The 13482-nt window shown below is 44.4% G+C and overlaps 1 protein-coding gene and 1 long non-coding RNA gene across 4 annotated transcripts in view; one reads left to right on the top strand and one right to left on the bottom strand.

The window, feature by feature from the left end:
• Positions 1–1896, bottom strand: part of LOC110320442 — a 14633-nt gene extending 12737 nt beyond the window's left edge. Inside the window, exon 1 of the long non-coding RNA XR_002380456.1 lies at positions 959–1896. This is a non-coding gene — a long non-coding RNA (uncharacterized LOC110320442). The remainder of the gene's footprint in view (positions 1–958) is intronic.
• Positions 441–13482, top strand: part of Ak5 (adenylate kinase 5) — a 197991-nt gene continuing 184949 nt past the window's right edge. For all 3 annotated transcript variants that reach the window (XM_021196469.2, XM_029538109.1, XM_029538110.1), the window contains exons 1-3: positions 441–991; positions 8190–8376; positions 12426–12593. In XM_021196469.2, the coding sequence (XP_021052128.1) occupies positions 932–991; positions 8190–8376; positions 12426–12593 (415 nt within the window). In that variant the 5' untranslated portion in view covers positions 441–931. The remainder of the gene's footprint in view (positions 992–8189; positions 8377–12425; positions 12594–13482) is intronic.

Genomic DNA, 13482 nt, shown 5'->3' with positions numbered 1-13482 from the left:
GTGCAGTCCTGGCTGTCCTGGAACTCACTCTGTAGACCAGGCTGGCCTCAAACTCAGAAATCCGCCTGCCTCTGCCTCCCAAGTGCTGGGATTACAGGCGTGGCCCAACTTTTCTTAAGGGCTGGGTACTCCAATGTCAAAAGACCCAACAGAGTCCTTCCTCTTCCCTACTCTCAACTCCCTATATGAATTCTCTGACTTGGGTTTTTTCCCCCTGGAAGAGCTCCTAGGGGAGCTCATGGTAAGTGGTATGTGTATCTGTCTGTCTGTCTGTGGTGTGTGTGCTGGGGAGGATTTGTCTGTGGTATGCGTGAGATTGTCTGTGGTATGTTTGTGGGGGGAGTGTCTGTCTATGGTGTGTGTATGTTGTGTGTCTGCTGTGTGTGTGTGTGTCTGGTGTGTGTGTGTGTGTGTATCTGGTGTGTATGTGTGTCTGCTGTGTGTGTGTGTGTGTGTGTGTGTGTGTGTGTGTAGAAGTAAAACTGTATCCAGCTCCAGTCGCCCGGTTCTTAGCTCCTAGGTGCCCTGGCTGCGCTGCGGGCTGGGGAGTGACTGCAGCCCGCGCGTCCCCACCCCCGCGCCCCGCGCCCGCCCGCGCAGCGTGACTGGCGGCCGCCGCAGCGAGCTCCGGAGGCGCGGGCCGAGCGCGCAGAGCCGGGGAGGCGGTGGCTGGTGGCGTCGGCCGCCTGGTCCTCCTCCGCGCCCCTCCCCTGGCGCTCGCGCTGCCTGCGCCCGGGAAGCCGCCGCTGCTCGCTGCTTGCTGGCGCGGGGAACAGCACGGACGCGGGGGCGACGGGAGCGCGGACAGCACAGCTGCCCGGGAGTCGCTGAGGGGACCCCGGCCTGAGCGCATCCAAGTGAGGGCTGCGCCCCGCCAGCCCCAACCTCTGGAGCTTCTCCTCCTGCTCCCCACTGCACGCGCCGTACAGCCATGAACACCAACGACGCCAAGGAGTACCTGGCCCGGAGGGACATTCCTCAGCTTTTCGAGGTAAGAGGCTGGGGCGGCCAAAGGGTCCCCAGCGACTGTCCCGAGGGCCAGCGCCCGGCTGCACCTTCCGGTGTAGGGTACCTAATGAAGGCGCTCGCAGAAGCTCGCCGTTCCCCTCGCCCTAGACAAGCCGCCTTTTGCGCGCGGGTCGCTAGGGTCCTTTTCAAAATGCAAGCTTCGAAACCCGTTTCTTGGGATCAAGTTTCCCTCTTCAAGCTGGGTTCTGGATTTAGACTGCCCCCAGAGTATCCCTCCGAGATGGGCACCCAGAGTGGACAGCAGACCGTGGCCTGGCAGCACTCTCTGGGGCTGAGGGTCAAGCCAGGTGAGACCAGTGTTGCCCACACGGAGGCAGGACAGGAAACAGAAGGTTCCAGAGTCCTAAACATTCCAGGCGCCAAGCGTTGGGACCCCCTTGTAGGGGAGGGAAAGCGTGGACGAAGCGACTCTCCCGGGGGGACGGCTTGAGAAGAGGGATGAAGATGGAGAGGGAGAAAAAAAAAACCCTACACGCGCATATATACACACAGTCCAGCCGATCGAGTGCAGCGCTATCTCCTGGGTCTCTGAAGCTCTGTGCGGCCAGTCAATGAACTCCCGAGCGCTTTTGCTGGTTGCTTGAAAGGTTCTCCAGGCTCTCCTCCCAGCCTCCAGCGCCAGCCCTCGCGCCCACCTACACAGACTAGGTTCGACTGGGAGCGGCCAGACAGGCGTGACTCCTGTTGCTGGCCTCAGCTGGGCATAGCAGCAGCATCCGCACCAGGGACAGGGATTGCAGTAACTCTCAAGGAATGTGAGGAAGGAGGCTTGAGGAATGAGCTAAAGGTACCTGCTTCCCAGAGAGAAGTCCTGCTTCCAATTATACCACATACCATCTTAAAACACCCTAAATCCGAAGCGTTTTTGCTTAGGTTATAAAACAAAATAAAAATTTTAAAAAGAACGGCACCAATCCAAGCCTCATAGGATGAGCCTTGAAAAATCTGGCCTCCCGTTATGAAGGAAATGGAGGAGTAATATTATAAACTAAAGGCCACACATTGTTCTTTTCCCTGTTTAAGGGATTTGTTTTGTTAGAAGGAAAGTGCAGCGCTTAAGACAATAATTTTTGCAATACCCCCAAACTGTGTTTATTTAACCCAGGATGCCATAATTACAGTGCTTCGACAGCTTTTTGCTGTTTTTGTAAATGTGGAAATGAAGAGCTGAAATATATTTTTTAAAATTATAAATGTTAAGACGGAAACCGATTTTATTTCTACGCTTCTAAAAGAATGATAGATACACGCCTGGCAGAGCCTCCTGACATTTCTCTTCCTTGGTGCCAGGTAATGGTAAAGTACAGGGAACCAGGGTGGTCTGTTCACAGAACTCTGTATGGTGTGTGCTAATGAGCCCTGGTAGGTAGCTGCTTGGGCTTTGAGCTTCCCATTGGCTTCTCTGCATATGAATGGAATGTCCCCAGATACTGCAGTATCTCAGTATAACTCAGTATAGAGTATAACTCAGTATACAGCTTGCTTACCCAAGAGGCACTAATGCTGTATACTGAGACTCAGTTCAGGACAGCAAAGAGCGGGAGAAGACTATAGAGACTTCTAGGTTCCATTTGAACAGTGAGACCGATTCACTGTGCAGGGCTCAGAGGGGAGCAGGACCTGATTGCCCATGTGACAAGTACAGACCACAAAAATCCAACACCTCAACTTTCTATAATGGATTTTCTGTGCCAAAATCCACACTGTTCTAAGTTTAACCAGGTGCCTGCCAAAACCCCAGACGGTTACAGATAGTACATGTCATTACAGATCACAGTAACAGATGACTGATTCTATGTATCATCACCAAAACCTATGAATATAATGGAACTTCTCAGATTTCTTTGCGTGGTACAGAGTATCTGCTAGGTTTGTGGTTGAAAAGTACCTCAAAAATAAATTAAAACAAAACAAAACAAAACTTTTGCAGCTAGTTTTGCTGTGGTCCTAATTCACCCCTAATTCGCCTTTTGTAATATGAGTATTGGTCTCCGACCTTAGATCAAAGATTGGCAATTAGTTGAATGCTATCAAAAGTCTAACTAGATTATTTACATATTCAGAGGATTAACTCCGAGACTAAGAAATAGCATCAGTAGACTGCTTATATTCAGTCCTGGGGTGCTGCTGGTGCTTAGGAAAAAGGACTTAAATTATCAGTGAAAGACCGACACTCACTGTTACTGATTTAAAAATCAGTGCCCTTTGGGGAACTCGTTTTGTTTAGGGAAACTTGAAATGTCTGTCTCCCAGTTGGAAAACTTGTCTTGCGTATATCCACCCAACTTAAGCCTTATAGGAAAAGACAAAATTAACAGACCTGGATTTTAAGTATTAATATTGTGGTTGGGTTATATATGGAGTTGAGAGAATCTGGTATTTTCGTTTACCCCATTCCATGTTTTTATAAAATATACAAAGAAGATTCTATGAGAAGCTGGCTCGGAGTCCTGAACCTAAGACCATCCGAGTAAGTGCACTTGAGAAATCCCCTGGTAACTCTGAAACATGATCTGCTGACCCAAACCTAGAGGCAGGAATGCCCACAGGCTTGGGTGTACACAAGGGTTCATGTGAGAGCCACAAGACCCCGTGTGTTGATGCAGTCGATTCTGGCCCACGGAATAACTGGAGTGTGGGAAGCTAACCTGCCTCACAGAAGTCGGATGCCATGTTTTCTGCCCCCTCAGCAGCTGAACTCATCTGATGGAACCACACACCCAAACCCACTCCATTCAGGATTTCAGAGAACAAAGGCACCTGGTGGGAACTGCCTGCCCTTGGGGGGAAATGGAACAATACTGATTTAAAAATTAAAAGATGTGTTAGGATTTGTTAACCTTCTGAAGGGTGTGTGCTTTATGCATTAGTAATGTATAGGTGAGAATAATGTATGCTTTTTCCATGAAACATTCTAAAGGAAAATATTTTTTTGCACTTCAGACCAGGTTCCAGGAGTGAACATTTTCAAAGATGTAGAATTTGTGGGAACTAGCGTGTGCTTGTCTCCGTGGGTTACACACACCAGGCACTTGAGGGGTCCCTGAAAATTCTGTGACTGGCAGGAACATGGGCTGAAGGAGGTAAGATGAATAGAGAAACTCAGGTTCACTCGATGTAGCCAGTGCTGACTCAAACTTCTGGAGCCTGATGCCAAGTGCTTTATTTTTTACATATTTAAATGCAATAAAACTTGGAGAAAAGTTTCCTCATGACAGTTACCCCAGCAAAGCTTAGGCATGGCTACACCTAAACTCCTTTACAAAGTACATCTCCTTAGCATGTCTAATATGACCTTTACATATAGAATGCATTCTGTTCACTGATAAGCAGTGCACAGGCCCTAGGGAGGAAGGGCTTATGATAAGCCTAAGGATAGATTCTATTGACTGAGAGACAATGCTCAGGATTCTAGGAGAGTCTGATGCAGGTTAGTATCAAAGACTAGCAAAAGATCACCAGATTATCAAACAGCATCCGCTCCAACCTTCTGGTGAACAGCTGTTAGTTTCTTCCACTGAAGACCAAAGCCTGTGTGGTTAACAGTTCCCGTTTCTCTAGTGCTTATTATGTGTGAACACATGGACCTCTGGCCCTGTACAAGGCTCCATGAATTAAAAACAAGGCAGGCTATACTTTCCCTTCTGTAATCATATAGATCCTGTAGAGATTTATTGCACGTCAATCAGCATTTTAAAATCTGACATCAAAATGTTAGATTTGTTTTTAGCAATTTTTTTGTGTGTGTATCTCTCTCTGTCTCTCTGTCTCTCTGTCTCTCTGTCTCTGTCTCTGTCTCTCTGTCTCTGTCTCTGTCTGTCTGTCTGTCTGTCTCTCTCTCTCTCTCTCTCTCNTCTCTCTCTCTCTCTCTCTCTCTCTCTCTCTCTGTGTGTGTGTGTGTGTGTGTGTGTGTGTGTGTGCAGTGCCTATGGAGGTCAAAGGTGTCAGATGCCCTGGAACAAGCAGTTGTAAGCTGCCTGATGTGGGTGCTGGGAGCCAAACCGGGGTCCCCTACAAGAGCAACCAAGACATCTTAAACACTGAGCCGTCTTTGCAGCCCCTGGTGTCAATTTTAAGTCCCACTTAAACATTAGTTTGGAATTATCTTTTAATCCTAATCATAAAACTCCAACATGTATGTACTATACATGTATGTACTATACATGTATGTACTACACACCAGGGAGGAAGAGAGCAAGTCATCAACATTCCAGTATAAATAACAAGTGTGGTGTTTCATCCTGATAATCAGGTGGTCATTCTGAGTCCCATAGGAACAGGAGAGAAAGGGACCCCAGGCCAGCCTAGGTTTTCAGCAGAGGCTTTCTGATAATAGGAAGGGCATCCCATGATGCACCTGGTCTTGCTTTGATTTCTGTATTAGAACGCAGTCTGCCTTGCTATTTGAAAGGCCGAGGATACCGAGCTGAATTCTCACTTGTGCTCAGCGTGATGGCTCGAGCCTTCAATCCCAGTACTCAGGAGGCAAAGACAGATGGGTCTCCATAGGTTTGAGACCAGCCTGGTCTACATAATGAGTTCTAGGCTAGCCAAGGCTACATTGTAAGACCCTGTCTCAAAAACAAAAAGCAAAAAACAAAAACAAAGAAAACACAATTAACTGGTTACAATGTTAAGGGGTTATCTTAAATCCTCAATCAAATCACAGTTTCAATCCAAACTGTACGTGAAATGAAATGCAAGAACAGAGAGAGCACTGCTGGGGACCACTGTGCCTGATTGGTTAAAATTATACTATACAGCCATAGCAACAAAACCAGAGTGATAAAGGCATAGAGCCAGATGTGTAGACCAATGGAACAGAAGAGAGAGCCTGGCAAAAAATTCATGAAGCTACAGACTCCCAACTTTTGACAAAGATGCTGAAACAAACATTACAAAACAGACAGACAGACAAACCGCCTCCGTAACAAGTGGCACTGGGTACTCATGTGCTGAATGAAACTAAATCTGTATCTCTTACCTTGTAAAAAACAAATTGATTCAAAGTGGATGAAAGTCGTTATGTAATGTGGACTGGAAACTCCGGAACAGCTAGAGGAAGCCAGGGAAGACATCAAAATCTAGGCATAAACAAGCAAACAGCAGCAAAGCAAACAAAGCCCGGTAGTTCCAGCATTATGAGCAAGAGGTGAACTTCAGAAGTGTTTGTAAGACAAAGGAAATAACAGAGGGGAAGTACAGCATACAGAATGGAGAAAAAAAATTACCAGCTTTCTACCTGACGAAGGGTTAACATGTACATATGAAAGATCATAAAATTAAGCACCATCAAAGCAAAGCATTCCATCAATACATGGACAGAAGAAATCAAGTATACAGTTCACAAAAGAAATCCAAAATGGGGGTGGGGGAGTAAAGAGAAACACGGTCAATACCGTTAGTCATCAGGGCAGAGCACATCTTAGCCACTGAGATTCCACCTCCCATGGTCAGAAGAGCTGTTGCAAAGAAATGAAGCAAATGCTAGAGAAAATGCAGAGACTGGGGGGGGGGGAGTTCCTTATGTGCTTTGTGGGGATGGAGACACTAATGAAATCAGTATGGAGTTGGCTCAAAGTGGGTTGAAGAGCTAGCTCCTGCCCTAAATGCAGAAGAGCCTAGGTGAAAACCTGGGCACTGCATGAACCAGATGTAGTGATGCACACATGGAATCCATCACACATGAGGCAGTCGTGAGAATTAGATGGTCAAGATCATCCTAGACTGTGTGGCAAGTTCAAAGCCACATTAGGTTGTGTGGGACCCTGTCTCAAATATTTTAATATTTTTAAAATATTAAAAATATACCTACCATATAACTTCAGACTACTCCTAGGCACTCAAAGGAATCTAAGCCTACCACACAAATACCCACACATCCATGCTTATTGTGGCACTATTCACTATAGCCAAGATATATACTCAGCTTAGATGATAAACAAAGCAAATGCCATGGATGAATGCCACTTCCTGGCTCACTCTCTCTGGTTTCTACTCATCTAGCTGTCTTATACATCCCAGGCTTACCTGCCTAGGGGATGGTTCTGCCCACAGTGGTGTGGTCAATCATCCCTTGAGAAATCCCACTAACATGGCCTCAGGACAATCTGAGCTAGGTAATCCTCCAACTGGAACTCACTCAGATGACTCTGCACTGTGTCAAACTGACAGCTAAGGACATCCAGGACTGACATTGATCAACAGATGGATGCAATTTTAAAAATGTGATACTTATACACAATGGAGTTTTAACCAGTTATTCAGAAGAACAAAATTCTGCCACTTTCAGGGACATCAGAAAATGCGATGGGAACTGGAAATTGTGTTAAGCAAAATGAGCCAGACCAAAAAGACAAATATCACAGGCTTTCACTCATGTAAAAATCTAGCTTTAGACAAGTAAATGGCATCAGAACAGAAGGGTGCTGGTTGGGAGGTGGAAGGAGGCTACAGGGGAGAGGGCATGGGGGAGCGACCAGTATTGTGTAACTTGTCTTGTGGGTGGAATCTAGACTTAACTATACATAAGAATATATATGGCGTGAAAGTGGAGTAATTTCGGGGGTAAGAGAGACCAGGGGGAGGGGGAACAAGAGCCGGTTACAGGGCATGAACATGAGCAGAGTACAATGAGATGCATGCAGCTATGCAAACACCATTACGAGGTCTATTGCTCTGTATAATGAAAAGAAAACAACGAAAAGGGGTGAATTTAGAGGAAAGATATAACAGCATTGTAACAAAGATCCTGGGTGCTAGTGGGTGTGTCAGCTTGGTGCAAGCCAGGGCCTTCTAGGAAGAGAAATCTTCATTGTCTTCATTAATAGGCGATGTGGGAGAGCTCAGCTCACTGGGGGGGGGGGGTGCCACCCCCGAGCAGGTGATCCCAGATTATATTAGAAAGCAAGATGAACTGCCGTGAAAGCAAGCCCGCATGGCGCTCTTCCATAGCTTCTTGAGCCCCTGCTCCAGTGCCTGCTTCTGGGGTCCTGCTTGAGTTCCTGCCCCGGTGTCCCTCCATGATGTGGGACCCTAAGCCAAAGAAACCCTTTCCTCCCTGTGCTTTTGGTCTTGAATTTTATCACAGAAATGGAAAGCAAACTAGGACATGGTGTCAAAATAGATTTTATTTTTACTTTTTTACATACGTATTTCAGAGCCTGCTCAATGGCTTGATGTGTTCCAAGCCAGAAGACCCCGTAGAGTACTTGGAAACTTGTTTACAGAAAGTCAAGGAGCTAGGAGGCTGTGACAAGGTGAAGTGGGACACATTCGTCAGCCAGGAGAAGAAGACGTTACCGCCCCTAAATGGAGGACAATCCCGGAGATCCTTCCTCCGGAATGGTAATGTGTGTGCAGGATGACGGGCATCTCACGGGAGAGCAAATCTCTTTAAAGTACACCATGCAGACTGCAGAGAGTGCTTTTAATGATTAGGTCTATAAGTGTTTGGGGAGGTTTTATCTTTTTCTGCTACTACTTCTAATCACCCTCGATACGGGGAAGGAAGTAATTGGCGATTTTCTGTAAAGGTAATGAAAGTTTATATTGCTAAACTCATTATTTTGCAAAATAAATTACATTTAAGAATGATGGTTGTATTTTTAACATTGCAAATAGACTTTTCCCAAATACACAAGCTGAATGCAGATAAAATTAGTAGTTATTATGTAACAACTCAACACTTTTATATTAGTCAGAGTCTTGGCTTGCTAATACTGTTTCCAAGTACAGAGCATATATTAGTGTGTTTTCATAAGTGCATGGATGGTTTATCAGGGTTAATTTAATAAAGTTTCACTAAGCGACCATTGAATATAATGGATTTATCATTTGAGTCAAAGACACAAAAATAAACTGACTGACTGTGTCAGGAACAGTTGAAAACATGGAAGTAGTTGTGCGTGGGGCAGATTCACAGTTTTCCAATCTCATTTTCTTCTTCTTTTTTTTTAATTGGATATTTTCTTTATTTACATTTCAAATGTTATCCGCTTTCCTGGTTTCCCTCCCTCCTCCCATAACACCCTATCACATCCTCCCTCCCCCTGCTTCTAAGAGGGTGTTCCTCTACACACCCACTCCCACCTCCCCGCCCTCGATTCCCCCACACTAAAGCATCTATCCAGCCTTCATAGGATGAAGGACCTCTCCTTCCATTGATGCATGACAAGACCATCCTCTGCTACATATGCAGCTGGAGCCATGTGGACTCCTTTGTTGATGGCTTAGTCCCTGGGAGTTCTGGAGGGTCTGGTTGGTTGATATTGTTGTTTTTCCTATGGATTGCAAACACCTACAGCTCCTTCAGTTCTTTCTCTAAATCCTCTATTGGAGACCCCACACTCAGTCCAATTGTTGGTTGCAAGCATCCACCTCTGGATTTTGTAATACAAATACAGAGCCTCTCTTTCTGAGAGGCTCAGGCAGGGCCTCTGAAAAGACAGCCATATCAGGCTCCTTTCAGCATGCACTTCTTGGCATCCACAATAGTGTCTGGGTTTAGTAACTGTATATGGGATGGATCCCCAGATAGGACAGTCACTGGATGGCCTTTCTTTCAGCCTCTGCTCTACACTTTATCTCCACATTTGCTCCTGTGAGTATTTTGTTCTCCTAGTAAGAAGGACCAAAGCACCCATACTTTGGTCTTCCTTATTCTTGAGCTTCATGTGGTCTGTGAATTATAGTTTGGTTATTTGGAGCTTTTGGGCTAATATCCACTTATCAGTGAGTGCATACCATAAGTGTTCTTTTGCATTAAATCTCATTTTCAAATGTGTGTTTGTCAAAACCATGGGCTGGCTACTCAGCCTTCTCCATGGAATGAAGTTATGAGTACAATAACCTGTAAATCCAGAATTAGCTCCAATTAGGGGAAGGTAAACTAATTCTTTTCCAGTAGCCAAGACAAGTATATTTTCAAATTTTAAATTATGTTCAAAAACTGTTCTACAACAAGGTTGAAAAAAATGGCTCATGATTGAGACTGCTCCCAGCACTCATGACTGGTTGCTCACCATTGCCTAGGTTTCCAGCCTCAGGGGATCTACTGGCCCCTTCTGGCCTCCACGGGCACCTGCACTCACATGTGCCTACCACCCAACTCCCCAACACACACATACACACATAAAGAAATAGTAAAATAAAATTTAAAAATACTGTCTCACAAAAGTTTCAGCCACACCAAGAGGTTGAAACAAAGTTTCTTTGTAGTAAATAAAAAGATGAAATGACTCTTGGTATGTGTGGCCACATCAGTTATGACCCCAGTTAGATTTTATTTGAATGTGGTATGGGAAAAAGTCATGGTGTGCTAATTTTTAAGATGCTCAAGAAGAGGAAAGTAGAAATATCATTCCCTCAAAGACATCTCCAGAGAGATAAGTATCTTTCCTTGTCCACACAGGAGTAATCATGCTGCTAATTATATTTTCATTAATCATTAGACAATCCTTTCTATGGACTGTGCTCAAGAAAACATTACACTTTGCTGTCTTGTACCTGGAATATATGCTAGGGAGATACAAAATATTTTTCTAAATTCATTTATTTTGTAATTACAAACTTTTATTTTATAAAGTGATTTGTACCTTTATCCTCTGTATTTTTGGTTTGTTTTGTGTTTTGTTTTAAAAGGCTGGGGATTTGAACTTAGGACCTCATGCAAGAAAGAAAAGCACTCTAACAACTGAGCTATAACCCCACCCCTTCCTAGATGCAAAACTATACTTGGTGGAATCGATTGTTACACTCAAGAACATTTCTAACTGCCTCCATACAGATCTTTAAATTATTGCCTTTTTAAGGGAAAGCAAGTTACTATAGTCAGTGCCTTTCCTGAGACAGCTTTCCCCCACGTTTCCTAAAGACTGACTGCTGCCATCTGAAGATACCTTTACTGCAATCGGAGTCTAGTAAACCTAAATCTAGAGGTCAGATAATCCCATGTGTTGTATCAATAGAGAACAGGGAGTCCCAACTGATGGGCACTTTGGGGGATAAAGTGTGTGCTGTGCCTACAGGCTTTGTCAACCATTGAGAGCCCTCATGGAAGGCCAGGTAGCTGCCTGTTTCCCTCCTGCAGGGGTTGTTTGCAAGTTAGGGTTCTCTGCCTTCTGGGTGACATAACAACACCTATGATGAGAAAAGAAACCATAAACTATAAACTGACAATGGCAGAAACCGTCTGTCCATCTGTCTGTCTGGGGCTCGTCAGATTAGAACACATATGTTCTAGAATGACTAGAACTGAGGAGACAGTTAAAGCTTAGCCTCCTACTAAAATCACACCCCCAGACACACACACACACACACCTGGAATTAAAGGTCAAATGTTTGTTGCCAGTATAAACCTAAATCTTAAATGTTAAATCTTCACGTTTACATTGTAAGACAGCAAAGTCGAAGATATTCATCTTAGTTACTGTTCTATTGCTAGCAAGAAACTCCAGAACCAAGGCAATTCTCACGAAAGAAAGTGTTTAGTCATTTAACTGAGGGGCTTGCTTACAGTTTCTGAGGACTAGTTCCTTACTATGGCAGGAGTGTGGGGGCAGACAGGCAGGCCTGATGCTGAAGCAGCAGCTGAGAGCTTTACATCCTGGGTCCCAGGGAGGGAGAGAAAGAGACACTGGATGCAGCATGGGCTTTTGCAACCTCAAAGCTCAAGTCTATAACACACTCCTCCAACAAGGCCACACACACTTCTTACTTAACCCTTCCCAAACAGTTCATCAACTCAGAACTAAGTATGCATATAGATGAGCCTAGGAGGGCCAGCCTCATTCAAACCACCACAGAACTAAATACTGAGAATTTAGAATATAATGTCAAAAGGTACTACAAGTTGCATATTTGATCTTTATGCCAGTAAACACTTTACTGGACCCTCAGAGTAAGGGCACATTTTTATTTGTAGAGTTTATGCCACTAAATGTTCTACAGGACCCCTAGAGTAAGGGCACAATTCTATTTATAGAGCAAATAGAGTATGTTCAAATAGGCACTGGATCCCTGGGCAGCTGGGCAAGGTTATGTTCTCAGATTCCAGAATAGCCTTGCAGAGGCTGTGAGGTAAAATGAAGCCATGATGGAGAAACTTACTCCTTTTCAATGCTGGTGGCCCAGACTGGCCATCTATCTGTATCAATAGAGTTTTATTAGAACACAGGCTCCTCATTCACTTTTGTATTGTCTATATCCATATCCGTGCTACCATGGGTGTTGAGCATAGGACAATGTGGCTCTAAAAGTCTGAGTTACTAACCACTAAGGAAGCCTTTCAGAGACTGGCTAGTTGATATAATTTCCTGTACTAATTGGTCAACTGTGAAAAGTGCTTCCCTCTGCTTGTTTTTTCTCCTATTCAAAATTATCTTACTCTTTTGCAGTCATGCCTGAAAATTCAAACTTTCCATATCGGCGGTATGACCGGCTCCCTCCAATCCACCAGTTTTCCATAGAGAGCGACACCGACCTGTCGGAGACGGCAGAGCTGATAGAAGAGTATGAGGTTTTTGACCCGACTAGACCTCGGCCCAAAATCATTCTTGTCATAGGTACGACAGCAGGCATCATGGTTCTCCATGATTGCTAACTTCGAAGTTTATGTTTCAGAAACAGTATTAGATGGCATATCTGCAAATGTCGAGTTGGGGGATAACAAACAAGCAGAAACTTCAAGGGATGGCTAATGGAAATAGTTGAGAACACTTTTCAATAAAGAAGAATTAGAATCCTATTTAACACTTATTTCACGTTCTTAAATCCCCATTAAAACATCACAGTACTGCTCTATGATGACCTGCAAACAATATCTCCAAGATTTTAAGAATCTGCTGCTTTGTTTAAACTTTAATGTAGTTTGCCAACTAGATATTTTCTTTAAAAAATGAGGATTATATTCTCTTTAATGGGAAAATAAGAGCTGTTTCCCTAGTTGTTTCCACAGAAGGAAAATAAATAATAATGAATTGGAGGTATTCACATGAGTGCAAAGTAGTGCCTGCAGTAGAGTGTGTTTCCAGGAACTTGTGGCCATTCCGCAAAAAGCAAAGATAAAAGCACTATGAATCTTGTGCTGGATACAAAAATGTAAGTCCAGTTCTATCTCACAAGAATAGATACCAAACATGCTTTAAGTAGGTTAGGCGAGGAAAGTATTTTTTTTTAAGTGTGTGTGCGCTGTGTTTGAGAGCATGTGGGATGTGTAAACAGATGATTGGCATACGTGTGTGTGGTTTGGTGTGTGTTTGTGCTGTGTATGTGAACATGTGTGTGTGTACACAGATGAGTGTGCACGTGTGTTCATGTGGTATCTGTGTTTGTGTGTGTTTGTGTGATATGTGTGAGTGTGTGCTGTGTATGGAAGCTTGTGTGTACACAGATGATTGTGTGTGTGTGTGTGTTTGCGTGCTATCTGTGCATGTGTGCTGTGTATGGAAGCAC

This window comes from Mus pahari, chromosome 4 (genome assembly GCF_900095145.1).
Source record: "Mus pahari chromosome 4, PAHARI_EIJ_v1.1, whole genome shotgun sequence".
Classification (NCBI taxonomy): Eukaryota; Metazoa; Chordata; class Mammalia; order Rodentia; family Muridae; genus Mus; species Mus pahari.
Note: the sequence above shows the minus strand (reverse complement) of the source record. Positions and strands in the feature narration are given on the sequence as shown.